Below are 23,403 nucleotides of genomic sequence, written 5' to 3' on the forward strand. Positions count from 1 at the left end.
AAACTCTTATCCATACATCCCTTATTCATCATATTGCTTATTGCCATTGTATGGTGATGTCAAGCAGTCCATTAATTGCTTTTTCAGAGACAAAAATCAACCATTAAAATAGTTTTGACAGGTGATGGACAAATGTCAGACTCTACAGACAAACTGATGCGTCAGACTGAACTTCAAAGGGCTGCTGGAGGTGTTAAGACACGTTTTGTTTCCTGTAAACTGACACCAGACACGCGTGGAAAACAAATGTGAGCAGCTGGGGCGCATGTTGGTGAGAGAATGAATACTAATTATAATGAAAACAAGCGTGGACATGATCTGTGGGGGTCTTGTCAGGTCCAGGACCTGACTAAGACAAACTATTTTAAGGAATAGTTGTATCTAGAAACTAAAGATTCAGATAAAGTATAGTTGAAGTGCTGCTTGATTGAAAAGCAGAGAAAATTAGTTATATGTGATTCTAAATAAGTTTGATATGGGCTCCAAAGTAACATATAATAACAGAATTTAGGCTACTGATATGATTAATTACTTTTTCAAAAGAATTACACAATATTTACAGTATACTACAGTTTTTGTCAGTCCTTTTAAGAACTGAAGAGGTTGATGGAAACATATTGTTACAGGGCTACATGCTGAAATTAAATATGGTTTGTGATATGTTTTATTTTTTAACATTTTTTTGATGATTTTTTTTGCAGACTGCCTTTAGGCTATATTATAGTTTTATCTGGTTGAATCCAAAAAGGCATTCAAACTGTGAGCAGAGGCCCGGCTATCTTTTTGAAGTGGGATCTGTTACTCAACTCTTTCACCTCCAGGCCAGACTTCACACGTGCAAGATGTCACTCTGCAGGAAGCCATGCTTCACACCTCTAACTCAAACTAAAAAGAGCTGTCACAAACTGTCTGCCGCTTGCACCTTATTTGATTTCTAAGAAATCACTTGACACCATGTTTCATTTGAAATGTTTTTTTTTTTATTTGTTTTTTGATAAAAAAGTATATTGCTCTCCATAGGGAGACATCCAGAATAAATTAGTGTGCAAAATATACAAGATATATATATAAAGTGAATACAAGTTATATCGTACACAGAACCACAGATGTCATTCATGCCAGCAGACATAATGGCACACGGGTGGATGTGAGGGGCTGCATGGGGTTCTTCCAGCCTCGAACCCTGAAGTCCCACACCTGCAAATGTGACGGATGGACACTCAATCATTATCCACTTCAGTATCTTGAATCACGTAAGCAGATGCGTCAGTATATGGAGGAGGAGACAAGACTTTTCAGCTCCATGATACTCACCTCTAAACTTGCTTTTAAAGCACAGCAGCAGTCCCAGCTGGCCAGCTTGATGATCCAGCTCATGTCACATCCATCCCAGTCTGGGAGAGTCCCTGTGCCTGTCAGCAGAATAGATGGCTGCCCCACTGACTGAGCTCATTCAAAAGTATTAAACAAGAGTAGTGAGTTAACCCTATCACACATACAGCACATGTATAAATGACATTTTTACATTATTTACAGGCTTTGACGTTGCGGTTGAATGCCAACATTGCTATGAGTTATCAGAGAACTAGAGGCCATAGATTGTTACACTCATTAAAAGTTCACTTTGAGAAGTCACTTTGTGGTGATCAAGGCCAGGGCCTCCACAAAGTCTGGCTGACTGGGAGGCTCTGAGACGAGCTCTGCTTGCTCGCTCGTCTCTCCACCCTGATGTCAAGCTGACTGTGTCTCTGAGGCTGTTGGGGAACTCTAGGAAACCCTTGCTGGACTGGAAGTTGGTAGGGATGAGCAAAACTGTTCACACCAAAGGCACGTGTATGTAATCTGTGTTTGGACTTTTGCCTCAGCATCCGGAGGATGGACTTTGTGTGTGGCAGAGAGCTGGAGAACTGGGCTTCACTTCTCCTTTGGGCACCTGCAGAATCAGAGTCTGAGCGGGTTAAACGAGCAGTGAAAGATGCATCCAGAGCTGCTCCAAGCCACAGGCCTTTCCCCTCAGGTCCTAGAAACTGAGCGGCTTTCTGTAGGCAGGTGGAGAAGCCGTCTTGAAAGGAGTGTTTCTGGCCTTCACCTCCAGCTCTTGTGTTGTCTCTTTTGGCGGTGTTCTGTAGGAAGAGCACTGTGTGCTCCAGTATCTCAGTTTTCTCCACTCTGGGTTGAGTCCCACCCTGCATGAAAACATCAGTATGAGTTAATGGAGTCTGCTGGCTTCAGTAAGAGGCCTGAATGGTACATTATGATTACATTGCCTAAAAATACAGCTTTCACATACTTCCTTTACATTCTTTAGCTAAACATGTCTTTATGTTTCTATGTTTAATTGTATGCAAATGTTCAAAAGCTGCTGGATTTCTTAAATTTGATATAGTGTGCTAACAGTGGGCCAATTTTGCAAAGCAACATTATTTAATATTTGGTGCTTGAGATCGAGACACATGAAATAAATAAATACAGTTTTGTAATCATAGTTAAGTTCCACTTGATCTCTTTGCACAATATCTGCAAGTACACTCAAAGGGATTCATCTCTTACCGGTTGTTGTGGCTGCTGAAGCAACATGGTCCTCAGACACTCCAGACTGCGGTTCATCCTCTCCCTTCGACGTTTCTCCACTTGAGATTTTATGAACTAGAAGAGATAGAGAGAGAAAAAAGAAAATGTAAATGTAACGAAAATGGCTCTTCAATTTAACGAAATTTACTCTGATGTAAAAGTTTTTCTCCCAACATTAAGATCTTTTTTTTCTGGGATATTTGTGTCATGTAGGATATTTCACTTTATGTTGGACAAAACAGTCATTTAGTTGTGACTCTAAAAAATGCAATTTGGCTAATCAGACTTAAATAAGGCCGAACAAAATACTTTCTAATGGTAACTGTTAACTTAGCAGTTGTTATCTGTCGTATATATGAAAAAACAACATATACCACAATTATTATGATGTATTTTTACCTTTCTGTCGTTTGCTCCATCCTCAGCTTCCTGTATCAGTTTCATTCTCCAATGTTGTCTGTCCTTATCCAGTGGTGAGGTAACAACTTCCTTCACAGTCTGCAACTAATCAGATAATGAGGCTCTTGTCCCAGGCTGCTTCTTTTACCTCCTCCATGCCAGTCCCTCAAACTCCTCCTACTAGCCAATCACTAATACGTCACCTGACAACGCCACGCACCATCCCCCCCCCCGTCTCTGGCTCACACACTTTCTTATACCCAGTGATGTAGACAACTTTAAATTAAATTAAGTGTACTGTGCTACCATTTATCTAACAGTTTATTGAGCTCAAGCCTCGATCTGACCATCATGCAATAAACCTGGATAAATATTACGCGCAAACCCGTGCGTAAAAGCCATGCGTAAAATGACTGGAATTTGAGATTTTACCTTTAAAATATTAAACACATAACTTCAGATTTGCTTTATTTCAGATGAAATAAGCGATGGTCAATGCAGAACAGTTGGTAAATCTAGTTTCTCTGCTTTAGCAACATTTGAAACATCATTTACTGTTTCCTCCGAAACCAGATATTAGGGCGAATTTAAAACACAATTTTCCACAGATATTGCCTGTAACAATAAATTGTGACTTTATAATGGTGTTTTTAAAAATATTTTTATCCCATGTTATATATCAGTATATGATTAGTAGGTTTTTAACCAGTACAGCTGCGCCACAGGGAGCACATAAACCATTTGTGTACGTGCACCATTTGAGTTACGAGCCACTGACTGAGTTCGCACTTCTGCCCTTCTGCTGTGCTGCTTTATGAATACACCAAAACCTGTGACACCCACCCTCCATGATGCAACTTCTGGTGTCAGATTGAGAAATTATAGCCCACTCATTATTTGTCAAGATCATTTACTAAACGTGGCTCAAACATCACTTTTAAAAGGTCATCTTTCAGCTCAATACGTCTTTCTTTTTTTCCTTCTCGTTTTTTCGTTTCCATTATCATCAGCTGTGGGCGAGTGCCAACACTTCGCCGCTCACACCTGACGCCTTTGCATTTGTCAGCCAGTCGGCAGGGTGAAGGTAACAATGCTTAACATTTTGCATTCACACCTCCGTGTCACAATGGACCACGCGTGCCATTTGTGCCGCTGTCTCGTGCTGGCGCGCCTTTAAGCGCCGCAGTTGTTCGACATTTGCTTGTGAAACCTCTTTGATGTTGCCAGGCGACCGTGGGAAAGCTGAGAGACAGTGACGACCCGCACGTGACAACTTTTTGAATTAACATTTGATCCAGAGGTTCCCAATCCGGAGCCCGGGGCCCCTCAGGGGTCCTTTGCTGATGAGGATTAATTAACAGCCTTTAACTGCGTTGTAGCTGGTGTGTACGGTCACAATCCAACAGTATTTAACTCCACACGCCACACGATAGACAAAGGAGAAGCCTGTTCATTTTACTGTCGATAACCGGGTTCTCTCCATCCAGCATTTTAAGAAAATTACATTTGAAGCAAATAAACATAGAAATATATTATTTTTCTAACCCAGCAGCGTCATAATTTTGAAGTTGAATTGTTTTCTTTTGTCAGTATTTGTAATATTCATATTACTTTTTGGTAGAACTGGTTTTGGGTACTATGGAATGACTGTAAACTGCCCTAAAACTAGTGTTTCATACCTCTTGGATATTTAAAAACTTAATTATCTGAAGTTTTTATGACTCTTGTAAGTGTTTTTATCAATTATTTGTTGATTGTGACTGTCTGGCCTTAGTTGTGTTGTTTCTGTTTGCTGATTGTGTGCTTGTCTGATTATGAATGTTTCTTGGTCTCAGGTTGAAACAGATATCTCAATCTCAATGAGGCTACCTGATTGAATAAAGAATAAATACATAAAGACATTTATTTCACATCTGTTTTCCTATTATTTGCATTCCATGTATCCTGAAATGGTGCAAACACAGCAACATCTCTAGATCTGTGATTAATAAATGTTTGCTTTAATGTTTGCAATCCATAGCATTCTCCACAACAGACTCAGATCTACCTATTAGTAGTCACCTTTACACACAGTATCAGAATGAGGTGTGGGCTTTTTATCATTTATGAGGTCTGTGGTCTAAATTTCAGGGGGTGCACACAGTTGAATCTGTATAAAACAATCCATTAACTGCAGTTGTTTAGTGACATTTACAATGTTCAGTATCTGTGCAGAGGTTGATTCAGCAATAGGGGTTGATGTTGTTAGTTAAAGGATCAGTTCATCTATCCATGTACATATCTGTCTCTAAGATTTCTTACATCGCTGGATTAACCTGTCAGGCCGCTATTGTTGGGCCCCTGCACGTCATTTTATTAAACACAACTTGTTATCTTCGTAAATTTGTATTGTAACTAACTACCTTGTCTCATACTGCACATTATTTACCAGTGGATGTTACTGTTCCTGTGTGCACATATATTATGTTGTGTATATAATTTGTATGAGATATTTTTTAGTTTGCCTTTTCAACATCTGGCCTGAAACAACATATGGGAATTAGCCTTTTAGGCCAACTCTTTCAATATATAATTCCTTATTCCTTTATTTTTTTCCCTATCAAATACACTTACATTTAAAAAAAACAAATACCATTATTAAGGAATTAAAGAATATGCACCACATGAGCACAATATAAATTACAATGATGAAGTATTAGAACTAGATTTTGACACAGAACTTCTCTATCAGAGGATTAGGTAATAATGCAGGACCTGCCTTGGTTGGTGCAAATTTGCAATTAATTACATTACCAGAAACAACGGTTTTCAGTGGATTTGAGTCTTTGGAGGCACCCTGGCTGTGGCCTACTTTGCCCAATTGATAGCTCAGCCTAACTGCCCCATTGCTCTGGATAGTTTCAGTTCATTTTTCAGTGGGATTTCCTCTGTAAATCTGTGGATTATCTAGAGAAACCAGGCCATTGTTAGAGGAAAGACATGTTACTGTTGATATTTTTAAACTTCATCTCCACAAATTAAACTCCATTGTATTGGGGTGACGAGAGGCAGGTGTCTCAAAACACTGGAAAATAAAAGCAGAAATCTTTGCGTTTCAGTAAATGTGTTGTTTTTGTTTTGCAATTTGGCTAAACCAACCCTTAAATGTGTACCTCAAACTATTAAATTATGCCTCTTGACTCCATAAATGTGGAAAGATCACCAGCCAGTTGTGAATACAGAGAGTCTTTATTGTAAAAGAGGTAGAGAGAATACAGGTGTTTCACTGTACAGAAAAAAGACAGCACTGTTGATATACTCATTCAAACCATTAATATGGACTCAGGCACTCTTCATTCATTTTACAGACACATAAGCCCGTTAGAAAAAAAAAACAAAAAAAAACAAAAAACAGAGAAACAAACACACAAAATCTTTGGATTTTTCTCTATTGCCCTCTCATTCACTAAAAGAATTCTCTCTTTCTGAGCTGTTAAAATGAAAATAGTTGTAGTACTAATAATAAAACAGCAATAATATTAATATTAATAATAATAATAATAATGATATAGTGTGCTAAAAACAATGATAATGCAGTCAGCCCCCCCCTCCCCACCCTCTTCCCAAACACAAACACCTCAGTAACATGTCAAAAGTAGTGGAAAACAAACCCTACGACCCCGATAATTAAACCACACCTGCATGCACACAATACACACACACACACACACGCACACACACACATTTTCACTCTACCATCCGTGCACTCAGCTAATCATACAAACATAATAATGACCAACGCTGAGTGGTAAGAAAAGAAAAAAAAACAAAAACAAAAAAAAAACCCCAATGTACATTTAAAATGATCAAACCAAACAAACAACATACAAAAACAACTGCAGCCAAGTGGGAAGTGTGATATCATTCTTTCTGTCTTATCGGGCATCAAACTTTCCGTCGCTGTCGTTCTGTGCCAACGGGCTGGATAATCAGTCAGAGTTTTCCGAGTGGTCGCTGTGGGGCGAGTTGCCAGACGGGGGCGAGTTTCGACCCTGCCAGTTCCCGTTAGCCTGAGACATCGAAAGAGAGAAGAAAGACGGTGAGGCGTTCGAAGGCAACGTGTGACTTACAGTGTGACTGCAACCTTGCTTGTTGCTGGTGTTTGTGTCATATTTCAACACATCACCTGTGGTTTTAGTAGCTTAACCATAACTGGCGCAAACTATTCTACATAACTAGAGCTGCAATGATTAACTGATCAACATTACAGTACTGGCCAACTATTTTAATAATCCATTCATCGCTTTTTGAGTAATTTTAACTCAAAAAGCTCCGGTTCCAGATTCTTAAATGTGAATATTTTCTGGTTTCTTTTGTCTTCTATGTCAATAAACTGAATATCTTTGGGCTTTGAGAAACAGTTATCAACATTTTTCACTGTTTTCTGACATTTTATAGACCAAACAACTAGCCGATTAATTGAAAAAGAATAATTGACTGGTTAATTGATAATGAAAATAATTGTTAGTTGCAGCCCTATATACAACCTCCACAACAGCAGGATGTTTTGGATGTCTCTGGGCTGCTACAGGTCACAGTTCATGTGTGAAAATCAACTTCAAAAGGCTTGAAAATAATTTGAGATTAAAAAATCCATCACAATAAACAACATGTCTAATTTCATGTTAATGCAGCTGACAGCGACTCTTCCTTGTTGATGCGTTCAGGTGCTTATTAGTAACAAAAACATCAGAGATCTGAGAATTAGTTCCTGAGAAGATGAGTTCTGTCTGTTGTTTAGCAGCAGGCTGCCGAGGTTTGGATGTCGGACTTTCCAAACAGCACTTAATGGCATCAACACCAACAAGAAGTGTCTTCTGATCACAACTGTCATGTGATGATAATGTTGACAAAACATAAAGGAGACAAAAGGACTGTGAAGATTACGTCTGTCAAGCACTGAAAATGAAATTGATGCCTAGAATCATATAAACATTTGAGGTATGTTTTTGAAACTGATCGGCAGTGATGTAAAATATCTACGAAAAAGTTAAATCCTGTGAACATGAAACAATTATATATTGTCAATAAATCCCATGAAAAGACCAAAACCAATAATATAACTATACAAATAGAGTTTATATAATTGTTTTGCCTTTTAAAAAAGTTAAACGTCTGGGCACTGTGTGTTTTTTAACAAAAATTTACTGAAACAGGAGAAAAAAGTGCATTTGTTGGGGACTATTTTCAGCTGCAGATTAATACACATTTTATGTTCTGGTGAGTATTTATGGCAGCAGGATGGTGAATGTGGGATTGATTCCAGATAAAGAACAGCGTCCATGCTCATCATACTGTAGGAATATGTTTTCCGGTGCAACAGTGTGACTCATTGATGTGTTTTTAATAGTTTTTGAACAACAATGAGGCTCGATGGCACAGAGGAAAAAGCTATATTGGACGAAAGAAAAATACAGAATATCAACAGCTTTGTTCTTCGAATGTGTGTGTGTGTGTGTGTGTGTGTGTGTGTAACTATTTCATTAGTGTTATAAATCACCTGCACTCCCATTTGGTAGGTGGACTGCTCGCCGTTCACCGGTGGAACCCCAAGGAACAGGTCAGCTGACCCAGACAGAGAGAAGGACCCAGACCCTAAAGAAACACAAACCAGAAGAGCAACCTCATTAAATCATTCCTGATACATTAACAGTGACTTTTAAGTGTTTTGTAGCAGTTTGGATTGGGATGCTATGACTAAACTGTATACTAGTGATGTTATGTTTGATATCGAGGCTCTGAAGCGTGTGTGTCGACTGTGTCTGGCACTTTCTGCTGATCGTACCGAGGCTTGTATCATTTTCAGAGAATTACCCACCTGATGACAAACAAGGCTTCGGTTTTGCCAGACGCATGTGAGGTTTCAGTTTGAGATTCGATTTGTTGATATAAGAACTGCGAAACCTGAACCTTTCGTGGGTGTACATCTCATAATACATCCATGGTGTAGACTTCATGGGGTGTAGTGGAAAGTGCCAAGAGTTTGACATAAACACTTTCCCAACTTACTCTTTGTTTAAACCCAGTCACTCCAACTACACATAACTTTATACCTTTCTTATATTATTACCTCATACCCTAACCTCATAGTTGGCTGCTGTAAAATTTCAATTTCCTATCTATCTATCTATCTATCTATCTATCTATCTATCTATCTATCTATCTATCTATCAGTAATACCAAGTAATGACAAAGTGAGATGTAAGAATCCTTATTGGATAGAAGCAAAAAGTGCAGCAACATTGTCAGTAATAGCAGCAACACATGATCATTTATAATTTGGCTGCTCCTGATTGTTCTTACGAGTAGCTTTGAGTAATAAATCTTTTGGCCTCGTTCTGCCATCGCTACTGTATAGACTATAGAGATGAAATATATGAATGACTGAATGAAAATAACCTGAAACTATTTTGATAATTGATTAATTGTTTCTAGAGCTGCAACGATCAGTCGATTCATCAGTTAGTCGATGAATAGAAAACCGGTCAGCGACTATTTTGATAATCAAATAATCATAAATCGAACAGTCATTTTTAAGCAAAAATGCCAAACATTTGCTGGTTCCATCCAGCTTCTCAGATTGTCAAACATGACTGTAAACTGAATTTCTTTGGATTCTAGACAAAACAAGACATTGGAAGACGTCACCATGAGCTCTACACAATTATAACTGGCTATTTTCACTATTTTCTGACAATAATCAGCAGATTAATCGACAATGAAAATAATCGTTAGTTGCAGCTCAGATTGTTCCAGTAATTTTTCAAGCAAAAGCACCAAACATTTCCTGTTTCAAACTTCTCCAATATGAGGATTTGTTACTTTTCTTGTGTTTTTATATTATTGTAAATTCAATGTCTTTGGGTTCAAAGTGTAAGAATTGGCCACCTGATCCAAACAAACAGGGGGCAGCCTATCACCTCAACCCCCCCCCCCAAACACATCATCCCGCCACCATTATCACTCAGTGAATAGAGTGTAAAGCTTACTGTTTAAAGTGAATCTGTGCTATGGCGTTGTCAATATATCAAAATGCTACAGAGACATTTGAGCCAGCAGTAAATTAACAAACAGCTGCACATATCAGGAAGCGGTTGCACCACGGAGATAAGTTACAACATGACTCTTAGTAATAACTAGATAGTTACAAACATGCCCCTAGGGTAGGTGTAAATCATAAAATGTCTCACCAATGGTAAAACAACAGTTTTTCTGCCACAGATCATCGTTTTTCATTAATTTCATGCCATTTAGTCATGTGATCTCAGGGGGAAGCAGATGTAAACAAAATGGAGACTGACATGATGTAACAACTTGCTTTTAGTAAAGCTCTTCTTTGTCTGTATGGTTACATTTCTTGGAAGACACGTCATATAGTCAGTCATGTTCTTGCTACATATCGACAAGCCCTTCCTCCGTCTCAGCTGTCCAACACACCCATAAGACAGCTTTTTGTTGTTTCTACACAGTCACCATTTCAAAAGTCCTCTCATTTACTTCCACGTCTTCGTAGACTTGTCTCATCGGCTATAAAGTAGTGACGTAATCATCCAGATTTTAAATCCTAAATATCAAACATGTTTGAAATTACTGGGGCAGCCCCGATGAGTCTGAAAGCAGTTCTGGAGGTTTAAGATTGGATCTGTAAACCCCCTCACATTACAAGATAATCTGGGCCAAACATCGGTACCAACCAAGGTCCCAGACCAGATTTCTCCTCTGAGTGTTGGGAGTGAATCAAGGATAAATCGACCCAAAAGTCCTGCAGTCTGAGCCCGGCTTCAGTCAGACAAAAACAAGGGATCTGAGACGTCATTTTGGGGTATGGAAAATTATAATAGGCATTTTTCTTTAGTTATAGCCTTAATAAACTTCAAGTCATCACATGATGATTTATCTATCCTCTAGAGCATCCATTCACGTTGTGTGGTCAGTAGTGAACCGGGATGTGGCTCTCAAAGTGAGACTAGTAGCCACAGCTCAGGCAAGTTACAGCAAAAAAACATCTATAAGTTGTAAAAACTAAAGCAAAGAAAATTGTGCAGTCGACAAGTTCAAAGACTCAAAACATAATTGGTATTACTGTTGTAACTGCCAACTGACTTTGTTTATTAAGTGCTTCCTCAATGCCCGCAGTGGCTTTATGAATGGAAATTACCACTGCCTCAGGTTATACAGCTACCTGTCAACATTAGGCTTTGAAAATAAGGGAGATTTTCCAGGTTCCCATCTGACCATAATTTTTATATTATGAAAAGGGTTTCTTCTCTCGGTTTAAAAGGATCTAATTACCAGGTGCCTTTACTACCTGCCCTGCTGTACTCAAACAGACAGTCAATTTTATTTCTACAGCGCCAAATCACAACAGAAGTCATCTCAGGGCACTTTTCATATAGAGCACGTCTAGACTGTACTCTTTCAATTTATAGAAACCAAACATTCCCCCCATGAGCAAGCACTTGGCAACAGTGGCGAGGAAGCTATAAAGCTAAATTAACATTACTGTAATGTAAAGCAGCAGCACCAGATAAACGTCACAGTCAATTTAAAGAAAGTCTGCTCCACTGAACAGTGTTTGCTCGCTATTACTTAGTTGTATTTTGTCTAACAGATTATTATTTGATGTCGCACATGTTCAGTTAATGTTATATGATCCTCTGGACTCTGATTCATTCGTCTGTCCCATGAAAGTGGCTCCAGTCTGCCTGCTAGCTTCAGCACGGAGGATTCGTTTGTTTTAAACACCCCTGTTGCACGGGTGGGCGGTGGTTTGTTGGTCGCTCCTTGTTAACAGTAACAGCTTCCTCAGTGTCTCATAAAAGGATACAATGTTCACACGGACAACAAAACGAGCGCACCTAGAAGCAACAGAAGGTCTGTATACATTGTGTTTGAGTAGACGGCTCATTAAGATGATCAACAAGTGTTGGGGTGGAAACAAACTGAGGCAGAGAATGGTTGAACTAATTATTATTTCACTGCCTTAAGTGGAATAGTTGCATATTGTAACTCCTGTCTGGTACCTGTGGAGTTGGGAGTGTGCGGGGAATCGTTGCCCTGTCTGCCCCCCAAGGCTGTCTTCATGGCGTAGAGGTTGGCCTCCTCCTGGAACTTGCCAATGTTTTTCTTGTAGCGGATTCTCTTGTTGCCAAACCAGTTGGAAACCTGGCAAAAAAAAAATTAACATTCAGTGTACACACTTTCATTGATAGGTTAATTTAAAATTACCACATTTTAGAGAGTAATTGTTTAACCCTGATCAGTAAATTTAAATGCACATCAATGTTTCAGCATCATGTTATTGGAAAAATGATGAATAGTATGTCTTAAAGAGGATATATCATGCACATTTTCGGGTCTATATTCATATTCTGGGGCTCTACTGGAATATCTTTGCATGATTTACAGTTTTAACTCCTTATTTATCTTGTATTGGCTCTTTATACAGAGCCTCGGTTCACCCTTTGTCTGAAACAGGCCGTTTTAGCTCCTTTCTCTACCCTACCCCAGCTCCAGAGACTACATAAATAAACAGTAGTAGAAGGATTTTGTTTTTCTTGTTCAGCTTTATTCTAAATGTGCACTTCTCAAACACATCTGTACATGTTTGAGTTGAAATTCAATCCGAAATATGCAAGCGGGCGACATGAACAGCCCGTGGAACATCCTTAGCAACAAAGGCTACCAACGGACGGCCGTTTATGGGCATGCACGAACAATCCGACGTCAGTTTGATGGGGAAGTAGAGGTAACTTTGCAAACAGAGTGTCCAAAGACGGCTGAAGCCCTGGCTTTTGACTTGCAGGGAGCATTTTTACATATGTTCACCTCAAGTTTTGGAACTTTGACCATGTTTAACATAGACATCTGAGATCTTAACAGTATATAAATAACAGAATATAATAAAAAGTGACATGTCCCCTTTAAAGTTTGTCTAAGTAATTCAGGCAGCCTCCAAAACATTGAATGTCATTCTTGGATGTTATCAGAACAGCAAAAAAACCCCAATACATCAAGATAAGCTCCTGCAGCACTCTTAACTGTTCCATCAGGGCTCGTTTCTACAAATAGTCAGTGGTTTACCTGTGAGACGGTGATTCCGCAAGATTTGGCGAGTTCCTCTTTGGCTTCTTCACTGGGGTAAGGGTTGGACAGGTGGGAATAGAAATACTCATTCAGGACCTCTGTGGCCTGTTTGCTGAAGTTACGCCTCTTGCGCCTGATGAGACAGAAACAGGTGATGAGTGCTGGAAGAAAACAAAAGTTTTCTCTCCTTTTCTTTGTTATTATACTATCTACTCTAGATGTGGACAGGGGTCCCATGCCCTTTCTACACACACACACACACACAATACAGTTTTTAATGGCTACTGTGTTAATAGAATATACTTCTCAAAAATAATTATACCTTTTTTTTTTTTTTTCAAGAAATGTGAATAAAATGGGTAAAATTTGTCATGACATGCTGGAATTCTGAATAATTTTCAACAAATGAGATCAACATTGCAGCATTTTTTAGCTATTAGCTAACATAAACAGCTTCCATCAAATTAGGAAAGGTATCATGACTGGGAATTTTCCTAACGGGCATTTTGAAAAGTGATCATTTTATTTATTTTTGTATTTTTTGCTGTGACTGCCAGCCACCTTTTGAAACCATTATAACTGTGGACAATCCAAGCTGACTACACCTATCATAACCCAAATACGGGCAGGTACAAACTTTAACTGAGATAGATTTTGATTACAGTATTCCAGCAAAAAATCCAACATCACACGCTCACCTGGCGTCAAGGAAGCGGGACCTCAGGATCATAACCGCTTCACAAGTGCTCTGCTTCAGCTGAGTCTGGATCGAGCTGAACTTGCGGTGGATGATGGCCACCATGCGCTCGATCTCCCGCGGAGTCACGGGCCGTGTGCGCGACTGCTCCCTCAACAGGTTCATCACATGGGTGGTGAACTCAGTGCACGCCTGGGTAGTGGGGGGAGGGGGTGGGGGTGGGGGGGAATAAGAGGATGGACATTGAAGGACAGACATGTGCAAACAACTGTAGCTAAGTGAATTATTTCATGTTGGATTGCTGGGATTTATCAAGGGCTCTTGTGTTATAGTTAATAGTTAAATGGAATCACATGAAGACATATTGTGAAAACTAGCTGTTTAAAATCACTGCAGTTGTCAGTAAGCATGTACTTGCTCAAGCTCTCTGCACAATTGGTATGTCCTGCTGATAAATTCTGCATTTGAATGATCTATAAAGCAATTTACCTCTATACAACTTTATTGGAGAATGGTTTCTTAGTGTTATTTATGTGCAGTTGACAGGCTACTCTAACAATTTGGAAAAGGTTTGTGTTGTAGTGAAAACTGTATTGTACTGTTGTTAATAAGATGAGTATCACAACAATGCTGGATTTCACAGCAGATCTGAATGGTGTTTTGAATAGCAGCACACATTAGGGCCTTGTGTAGGCTGGAATATGTTAAGAGCAACAATTAGTTGAGTGATCTTTTATTTGATCGGTACTGAAAATTAACAGCAACTGTTTTGATAATCAATCAATTGTTTTTCAGGTAAAAATGCCAAACATTTTAAGGATTTTGCTGTTCTTCTTTGTCATATATGACAGTGAATTGAATATTTAGGTTTTGGACTGTTAGTCAGACAAAACAAGCAAACTGAAGACATTACAGTGGCCTTTAAGAAATCAGTTTTCACTATTTTTTAACATTTAATAGACTAAATGGCTTATCAGGGCCAGATTGATAATCATCAGTTGCCTACAGTATGTGTTACTTTGATAATCTTAAGACGCCTCCTCTCATACAGAGATATGAAGCATAAAAGGAACATTAAGTAGAGAAGTGTATAGCCAGGTGGAGAAAAGTTATGTGGCTTAACTCTAGACCTAACATGCCAATGGATTACGCTTCTGGCGAGCAGCATTAGTACAGGCAAGCGTGTACAGGCAATGTCAGCGCTCGTCTCCTGTTGCGACACGGTACCTGCTCATACTTCTCCAGCTCAGTGTGGTAGATACTGCGAATCTGGCTCAACTTGCTTTTGTAGTCGGAGTGCTCAAGCGAGCTGTCAGGTGACATCCCTCCCGAGCTGGTGGCTGCAGAAACAGCAGCAGCAGCCCCGCCGCCCTTCTCTGGCCCCGCCACACCCTCTGCCAGCAGCATGTTGTCCAGTCGCACCAGCTGAGGATCCTGAGGCTCCTCCTCCTGGGCGTTCCTCATCGACAGGCCTGTCAACAAGACAAATGTCAGTGTTGATTGGTTTTGTGGGTGAAATATAAATAGAAAAATGTAAATGTATCATGGTATAGTCCTATTTCACTTCCATCCTGAAAATGTTCCCACTATTTGCCATTCACTTATTTTAAAGCCTGTACAACTGAATGGATTCATTTAGGTGTGTGTTTCCTGTTTTGATGTGACTCATGGATTAGAGTTATTCAGGTTCTCACTAGTCAGCCAATAGAAACAGTGACGAACTGTGTTTGGACTAGGAGAAGTCATTAATCAAACATTGGACTGAGAACTAATGTAAACATACCTTTTAACAATGCAACCACTTATTTGATTTATGCAGTGAAAAATGGGCTGCTTTGTAACTAAAGATAAAAATAAAATTTCATAAAACTTTCATAGCATGAATGAACTGAATCCATGTGAGGACCAACCAGCAACCTGTAACAATAAGACCTCCATTATATTGCCCTGTAGCTATAATACTTTATGTCTCTTTATCTAGCTGTTTGTCTCTAGTTTTGCATTGTACATAAAGACTGTCTGTTGATGTTTTTATATCTCCCTGTATGTGTTTTCGACATTGCAAGTAGGTATGTCAGAATCAGATTTAATGCCAAGTACGTCTGCACATACAAGGAATTAGCCTTGGTGTTGTGGTGCATAACAATCAAAAAACAGAAGGTAAGACAACTACCACAAAAGACAGGTGGTAAACATATATAAATAAAATTTTATAATTAAAAAATAAAATATAGTAAACATAATAAAAAATATGTTCCAAATGAAAAGAACTGTTGAGTTTAAAACATATATATTGTGCATGTATATCTACTGGGAATGTACAACTGTCCACAGTTAAGTTCAACAGTAAAATCGGTACATGTGATGTGTCATTACACCGTTTATGATTAGATTGATGACACAATCTAATAACGCTGTAATAAGCCAAGAGCCCACTGCACATCAAAACTAAAATTAAATGCATGATGACAACAACACTGTAAATAATGTTACCAGTCTTTTCCTTGATCTCGCACAAAACGCTGAACAAAGCAGGTTTCATCCGGTGACAGTTGAGTGCATGTTTCCTGTACATGAAAAAAAAGAGCTTGATTTGTAGCGACGATAAGAGTCTCACCGCAAAAAAGAGAGATAGTGACAACAACAACAACATGCAAATCGACCAAAACAACAACACAAATGAAGTGACTCTCGCATGGCAAATAGCTAGCTCTGAGCTAAGGAGGCAGCCAAGTGTTGACTGATGAGCTGCCTGGATGCAATAATCAGAAAGCTTGGTGGTATTTTCATTTGTTTAGTGGTCTAAATATGCCCAGCTGCAAAATTATGTTTTAATGTAAACATTAGCGTTAGCTGTTAGCTACCTATTGTAGCATTCGCTAGTTAGCCTAGCCAGCTAACAATGGCTACGTTGTTTAGGCGACCGCTGCTGAAGATATACATGTTTGTAAATGGGAAACATGAGAATAAAAAACATTAACCAATCAACATATACATCTGAAAATGAGCAAGTTTGAACAAATGCAACTTTGTTTTCTGTAGCTACCATTAGCTAATTAGTTAGCTTCTTGCTAAATAATTTAAACAATAGATTGAAGTTCAGGAAACTTTGCCACCGAGGGTCAGAGTCGACAAAGCGGCAAAACCAAAAAGCGTCAAACACTTTATAAATTAAAAAAAATCCAAAAGTTGTCACTTACTTTGCTTGTGCCTCGTCCAAACTTTGGTCGGTGATGGTCATTATTTGCTGCAGTATGTCACCAATATCTCTGCGGGTTTCGTGTCCGTTTTCTGGGCCCGAGTCTCCTCCGTCGGACCGGTGCTGGGAGGGTTGGTGAGCCGAGTTGAGCGCATGCAACCCGGGGTGGCCACTCATGCCGAGTCCCCGGCCGTTGGAGGGCCCGTTGCCCGTCAGAGGCTGCTGCTGCAACATCTTCAGCGACGCACAGTGGCGACGACTGCTGCCCGACTGTGCTCACAGACACACAACAACACAGCCAGATCCGAGGCATCGTACAAAGCAGGGTCCCCTAGCGATTGACAGGAAAAGGTACAAGCTATGTTAAAACATTGCAGCATGTGATGGATCGCAAGCCTGCTTTTTCTATGGAAACAGAGGAGTAACACAACTGGGTTAAAGGTAACCACAACAGCAAAACATCTGCACTACCAGCGTTTGAGAAAGCAGAAGTGTGTGTGTGTGTGTGTGTGTGTGTGTGTGTGTGTGTGTGTGTGTGTGTGTGTGTGTGTGTGCGCGCGCGTGTGTGCGTGTGTTTGTGTCATAGAATAAGGCGGAATAAGATCTATCTAAATAATAAAATGGATAAAAATGTCACATACTCAGCAACACAGCAGATGGCAACCCTGAAGGCAGTGAAATCTGGCTTCTGTAGCTCTATTTCCAATTAGAATATATAATAAAACATTTACAACAATTAGGAAAGAAAGAGGAGAGAGAAAAGAGACGGATAAGAAAGAGAGAAATTAAAATATACACAAGTATACATCATATTGCACACTGGTGTGGAGGTGCGGTATTGTACATAAGTGATTAGTGTATAGCACATAAGTGATGGATGATGAATACTTCTGATAGAAGTACAAATATTGTCTGGCTGGGGTGAGAGTGTGGGTTTGGTGGTGGATGAGTAAGTGTTGGAGAGTGATAGAGAGAGAGAGACTTTGTGTGTATGTGTTATGTATGTTCACAAAGTACACACATATACACACGCACACACACAAAGAGTCTCTCTCAGTCGCAGTCTCTCCTTCAGTGCTAAGCCCGATTGAAAGCACAAATTTTCAGAGATTTTCAGATTGAAAAAAGGTAAAAATCTTTAATTTCTCGTATGTGAAGCTGATCATCTCACATAGACAGCCTCTCTCACTCAGTCTACTTCTCTTTTTAGCTGCAAGTCAACAGGATGTGTGCCAAAACCACAGCAGTGTCAGAAAAACTGTGCGCCTGTTTCAACATGTTGGAGTCGAGTCTGACATAATCAAATGAGCAGCAGTTAAAGCAGGCAGCTGCCTACTGTTGCTTTGACGGCTTTAAGTTTATCCTAACTCATAAAACCTTTGCTTGGGACCATACTGAGGCTAACCAAATACATGCTGGGTGTCCTTCTGCATTTGACAGTAATATTTCATGATGGCATGACTTGTCAGATGTGGGCCAAGTAAATAGGGGTGGGCTGTGTGGTAAGAGGAACAGGAAGAGAAGACGAGAGAGAAAGGTATCAAGAGCAGAGCAGAAAAGGCGAGAGCTTCTCACGTCGGCATGTGAAACTCTTCATAGCAGGTTTTTTTTTTTCTTCATAAAGATCTTGACAAGACAAGTGTCGAGCCGAAAAATGCTGTGCTCAGTTCGGTAACTTCAACTTTAAGAGATGATGGTTTAAAGAGGGAAAGTTAAAAACATAAAGGTAAGATTGAAATGACTAAATTTACATTTAATGTATAGTACACAAGGAATCTTTTGGGGTGAAACGACAAGGGAATATGTCTGTAAACAAAGATTACTGTGAAACTTTTGGTAAAATATGCAAAAGAAATCCTCTGTCAGCGACAAGACATTGACGTCTTCCCCGATCATGTTGTCGCACTACTTTGTTGTCATAAAGCTGACAGGAATATATAACTTACAATATTTTCATCTCAAACATCTGTAGCCAGCATACTAGAACCTGTCAAACTGGTTTCTCATACATTTCCTTGCAAGAGCAAAAAGCACAGCTGCTCTGTAGTAACCTACATGTCTATTCCAAGTAACTACAGGCTCGACTGGTGGGATGTTAGCTGAGTATTTTTCTCAGAAGAACTAACAATGGGGACCTTGAAATCTTTGACCTAAGATCTTTGACATAAATCCTGTTTCTGTGTATCTCGTTGGGGTTGACAGGAAGATTAATGGACAGCACAGAGATCAAAGTTGAAATGGCTGAAGGAGGGCTGCTGGAACCTCTCGTCATCACTGAAGAAGGGGACGTTGCTGAGGCTGTCGTCGTTCAGAGCTTGAGCAGAGAGTCAGCTCTCAGAGACAAAGAGGAGCACTCTGGAGAGGACAAGAATGACAAAGACACGGCGGGTAAAATGTGTTCAGAAGAGCAACAGACCCACACAGCAGAAGAGCAGACAGGAGATGTTTTTGTGGATGTAAAAGGCAAACCTGAAGAAACTGAGAATGTGAAAGATGGACAGAACAAAGATGGGAGCGGGAGTGAAGGGCAGACGCACAAGGTGACGAAGATTCATGAAACACCTGAGAAATCCAGTGACACAGAGGATAAAAAAGTCACACAAAATGACCCTAATGTGGACATAAAGACGTTAAAGCTCCCTGAGCAACAAGCCGAAGGTACACAGAGCCAAAAAGAGGATGCAAAAAAGGTTTGTGGATTGTTATTTCACTTGTTCCCTAGATCAACAATAGTACTGTTCTTGACATTACGCACCAGCCACCATGTTACTCTACATGAAAAACAATCTTGTGGTGGAAAAATTACAGGTTAAGATTTTGTCACAGAGCATGTGGGAGTACGTAGGAGTCAAGTGAATTCTTTTTATGTGCCAAACAAACAGTTTGTACCACTTAGAAAAACCTTTTCTCTCTCTCCCTCATTCTTTTTTCTGCCACCTACCCATGTTCTCTCAGGCTCACCGATTAACCCCCGACTTCCCGGACGCGCTGTACGAGCTGCTCTGCACCCTTCAGGAGGGTAGACGGCTCAATGACCAGCGCTGCTCCTTCAGGCTGGAGGGTGGGATGAGAAGAAGAAGGTGCCACTCTGAGCCCAACACCACCAAGCCAGTCAACAGAGGTAAAAGTGCTTTGAGAGGCTATACTTCATTTCACAGGTGTGATAAAAACTGAAATGATTTCTTTCCATGTTGCGATGCTGACTTATGTCGGTCCAGCTGCAACAACACAAAACTATTGTTTTCCATGACTGAAGCATGTTTTGTGTGACTTATTTCCACTTCTTTCCTCGACCACAGACCACTTATACCCTCCTGCCATCTGACCATCAAAGCTCTTTTCTCTCATTTCTCCACAGTCATCTTTTCCTCCATGACTTCACTGCAGAAAGAGGAGTTTTTTGAATTTGTGGCCACTGCTCAAGCCCGCCGGCTGGATGACCAGAGGGCGCAGCTCGAAACATCTTCACCACCAAAACCAAAAGCCAGAAGTTTCAGAGGCAGCATAAAGCAACTCTCTTTTGTGAAAAAGCCCGAAAAGCCTGAAAAGCCTGCGCCAGTTCCCGCACCAGCACCCAAAGAAGATCTTTACAATATGATTCTCACGACACAAGTAAGCAATCAGAACTTGTTAGTGTAAATGTTTTATTAGGACATGAAGGCTGTGGCAACTTTGCTTCTTAGTAAAAGGATTCTCAAAAGTGCACAGTCATGGCAGAAAACATCTTGCGAAACCTCAGTGTCATGTCAATGTAAGTTGAGTGGAGTTTTATTTGACTATGCACATCATTTCAGGCTTTCATTTTCCCACCTTCTTCTTACCCACAGGCCCAGGGCAGGCTGGAGGACCAGCGCAGCAGGGCTCCTGGTCCCATGGATGATGAGGACTTCTTCTCCCTGCTCCTGAAGGTCCAGGGGGGACGCATGGACGAGCAGAGGACTGAACTACCGTGCTTGCTGCAAACCTGAGATGGAATAAAAAAAACCAGGCGTGGAGCTGCTGTGGGAGCCATTCTAGTATTGTAGCCTTAATCTTATTTCCTGTTAAATTAGGTTCATTTTTTTGTTGACCTTTGTGATGCTTTGTTTAAGGGGAATGTTATCCCTCTTGATAATGTTGGTAGGTGATAAAGCTGTCGAGACTGTAGCAAAAACGCTAATGTTTGAGCAATAGAGCTTTAAAGTGACTTGATAGAGATAATCTCTTGACGAGATAGTGAAGTTTACTGCTATTTAGGTATTTTTCTGTCTGTCTGTCTGTCTCTCTGTCAGTAAATATGCTTTCTTATCTCACAAAGTTTTGCATTTCATTGAATGTCTGCGATGAGTGGTTGAATGTTTTTAGTGTGTGTTCCTATTCTTAATGTGAAGGAGGGAGTCTATTAATCTCTAATATTTCTCCTTACTTTTACAGTAGACATTAAATACACCAGAGGCTGGTGGCGAGGAGATATGAGCTCCAAGGCCACATGTTGCTTAACTGTATATGAATAATTCTCCTCCAGAAAATAAAACAAAATGTGTATCTGAGCCTTTTTCATTCATCTATTTATTTAACTTTCCCCAAATGTTGTTGTTGAAAAAAGGATTTAACACACACTCTGACAAGAATATCATCAGAGTATCCTTTCATTTTGATTTCATTTTTGCATATCAAACACACAGTAGTACGTAAGCAGTTAAGCGGTGACACAAACAGCGGTATGTGAAACCCGCTCTGTTATTTTCATCATTAATCATCATTCCTATGCTACTGCAAGGCACATTCCCACAGACTTGTGATAGAGGCTTATCTTTTAAAAGCATACCGTTGCAAATAAATCAAAAATGTTCGCACAGAAAAGAGATGGGCTTATGATGTTCCATTTAGGGAACAAAAGAGGCAAAGATAAAGGTGTTAATATTTCACAGATTGAATGGACTGTGTGAGTGTTATCTCAGAGTTCCTGAATTTGAGTTTACTTTACATAGTCATTTATTTATCAAAGGTCACAAGACAAACAGGAGATACGTATTCAACAACTAACCCAATTTTTACTGTAAAATTATTACATGTGTGTAGTTATATGAAGATGTATATGGATAAGAGGACTTAAACTAGATTTGACATCTAAACATGGTAGTAAATGTTAAGTTCAATGTCAATAACACAGCTTTACAGTATTTGCTGCTAAACAGAACCTGGTCGTTACTCATTAAAACACGTGATCCAACCATTTGTTTCTAAAGCTTTCATACTGTATACATGCTATATCGAGGACCCCATTGTGTCCTGTGACCTTCTTTGGTGTGTGTTTAGTCCACTCAGCTCAGAGGACAGTTTTCTGAGGAAGTGCTGGTCTGTCTGCACAAGAGAGGTTAGAGGTGGCGTTAGGAGGCTTTGTCACTTCCTCAAACAAAGCAGAATTATGTGATGTGTGATAGCAACACTTTGACCAACACTCTTAGTTGAGACACACATTAAAAGGAGAACCTATATTGTAAGTCAAATAGTAGAACATAAAATATTGCCTCTAAAGGTTATTATATTTTTGGAATTGTTACATTTTTTTTATAAAGGAGATCAATGAACTTATCGAAAAGTTTACATTTCAGGCAAAAGTCATGATATATCTTCAGGTTTTTTATTATTCTGCCACATGATATGATCTACTACTTTCTACCTCTGCCTCAAAACATCAAATGGCATTACGACAAACAAACATTTCTAACAAAGAAGAGGAACAGTTAAGGGAGAAAGGCATGTTACAAAAAAAGAAACCTCACCCAGAAGAACTCAAGAAGTGAAAACACTCAAACAGGAAGAAACAACAGCAAGCCAGCAAGCTAAGGTTCCACTTTTAAGGCACATGGACTATACTGTACCAGTCTGCTAGTTTATCAGATAGCTTATTAGCCAATTCTGTCAAAGACCAGATATTGGCCAGGTCAGCATTTTTTTTTTTATTTCACGTGGTGACTTGCAAAATTGTTCCGATGTAATAAGACTGGTGTTGGGGTATTTTACACGCACAGTTTCAGGAATGTCAGTCTGTAATACCTGCAGTAACACTCACTCACTCTGCAGTTTCAGAAACTGTCCCACCCTGCCAAGCCTATACTGATGGGGGGGGGGGGGGGGGGGGGGGGGACTCAAAATATGTGATGTCTCATTTCTAAGAGAATGAAAATGGTCAAATGTATCAACTTTTTAAAAATACTGACATAACACTAAGATCACATTTTATCAGTTTGGAGACTACGGCATTAATAATATATCTGTTCAAAGATCCTTACCGTGAAAATGCATTTATATAAAGGCAACTAAATGATTAATGTCAACATAATAGGCCTGCACACATCACCCCGCAGTCAGGACTTCTAGTTTTATTATATTTTACTCAGTTATATCCCTATTTATTTATTTTAAACTT

At 39.7% G+C, this 23,403-nt stretch overlaps 3 protein-coding genes across 7 annotated transcripts; 1 reads left to right on the top strand and 2 right to left on the bottom strand.

The window, feature by feature from the left end:
• Window positions 1-957: 957 nt before the first annotated feature.
• On the bottom strand, window positions 958-3,101 carry LOC121906024. Its single transcript, XM_042424673.1, has 4 exons — window positions 2,971-3,101; window positions 2,551-2,646; window positions 1,315-2,186; window positions 958-1,197 (listed from the first exon to the last, which is right to left on the bottom strand). The coding sequence occupies exons 1-3, from the start codon at window positions 3,013-3,015 to the stop codon at window positions 1,647-1,649; spliced, it is 681 nt and encodes a 226-aa protein (XP_042280607.1). The 5' UTR covers window positions 3,016-3,101; the 3' UTR covers window positions 958-1,197; window positions 1,315-1,646.
• A 3,078-nt stretch (window positions 3,102-6,179) lies between these two features.
• On the bottom strand, window positions 6,180-17,230 carry pbx2 (pre-B-cell leukemia homeobox 2). Its single transcript, XM_042423270.1, has 8 exons — window positions 16,993-17,230; window positions 16,286-16,359; window positions 15,020-15,264; window positions 13,794-13,984; window positions 13,093-13,228; window positions 12,033-12,174; window positions 8,510-8,604; window positions 6,180-7,019 (listed from the first exon to the last, which is right to left on the bottom strand). Exons 1-8 carry the CDS (start codon window positions 17,223-17,225, stop codon window positions 6,939-6,941), a joined length of 1,197 nt encoding a protein of 398 aa, XP_042279204.1. The 5' UTR covers window positions 17,226-17,230; the 3' UTR covers window positions 6,180-6,938.
• LOC121905203 lies at window positions 16,367-21,545 on the top strand. 5 transcript variants are annotated; one of them, XM_042423276.1, is made up of 6 exons: window positions 17,354-17,432; window positions 18,616-18,717; window positions 19,194-19,681; window positions 19,947-20,112; window positions 20,350-20,603; window positions 20,819-21,539. In XM_042423276.1, exons 3-6 carry the CDS (start codon window positions 19,202-19,204, stop codon window positions 20,957-20,959), a joined length of 1,041 nt encoding a protein of 346 aa, XP_042279210.1. In that variant the 5' UTR covers window positions 17,354-17,432; window positions 18,616-18,717; window positions 19,194-19,201; the 3' UTR covers window positions 20,960-21,539. The 5 variants fall into 5 exon arrangements, with proteins under 5 accessions (XP_042279207.1, XP_042279211.1, XP_042279210.1 ...); XM_042423275.1 differs by having other exon boundaries at window positions 17,365-17,432; window positions 18,202-18,717; XM_042423273.1 differs by lacking the exons at window positions 17,354-17,432; window positions 18,616-18,717 and adding an exon at window positions 16,367-16,572 and having other exon boundaries at window positions 20,819-21,545.
• The last annotated feature ends 1,858 nt before the right edge of the window (window positions 21,546-23,403 follow it).

Source organism: Thunnus maccoyii, chromosome 10 (genome assembly GCF_910596095.1).
Source record: "Thunnus maccoyii chromosome 10, fThuMac1.1, whole genome shotgun sequence".
Lineage (NCBI taxonomy): Eukaryota > Metazoa > Chordata > Actinopteri > Scombriformes > Scombridae > Thunnus > Thunnus maccoyii.

What these genes read in the sequence shown, in the direction of transcription:
- pbx2 (XM_042423270.1), bottom strand. Translation starts at nt 17,225, where the DNA reads ATGTTGCAGCAGCAGCCTCTGACGGGCAACGGGCCCTCCAACGGCCGG. An exon ending in TCCCGCTTCCTTGACGCCAG is followed by an intron (nt 13,229 to 13,793) that starts GTGAGCGTGTGA and finishes CTGTCTCATCAG; the next exon opens with GCGCAAGAGGCGTAACTTCA. An exon ending in GCGGAATCACCGTCTCACAG is followed by an intron (nt 12,175 to 13,092) that starts GTAAACCACTGA and finishes TTTTTTTGCCAG; the next exon opens with GTTTCCAACTGGTTTGGCAA.
- LOC121906024 (XM_042424673.1), bottom strand. Translation starts at nt 3,015, where the DNA reads ATGAAACTGATACAGGAAGCTGAGGATGGAGCAAACGACAGAAAG. An exon ending in ATGGAGCAAACGACAGAAAG is followed by an intron (nt 2,647 to 2,970) that starts GTAAAAATACAT and finishes TATCTCTTCTAG; the next exon opens with TTCATAAAATCTCAAGTGGA. An exon ending in TTCAGCAGCCACAACAACCG is followed by an intron (nt 2,187 to 2,550) that starts GTAAGAGATGAA and finishes GTTTTCATGCAG; the next exon opens with GGTGGGACTCAACCCAGAGT.
- LOC121905203 (XM_042423273.1), top strand. Translation starts at nt 16,536, where the DNA reads ATGAGCTGCCTGGATGCAATAATCAGAAAGCTTGGTG. An exon ending in CACCAAGCCAGTCAACAGAG is followed by an intron (nt 20,113 to 20,349) that starts GTAAAAGTGCTT and finishes ATTTCTCCACAG; the next exon opens with TCATCTTTTCCTCCATGACT. An exon ending in ATATGATTCTCACGACACAA is followed by an intron (nt 20,604 to 20,818) that starts GTAAGCAATCAG and finishes TCTTACCCACAG; the next exon opens with GCCCAGGGCAGGCTGGAGGA.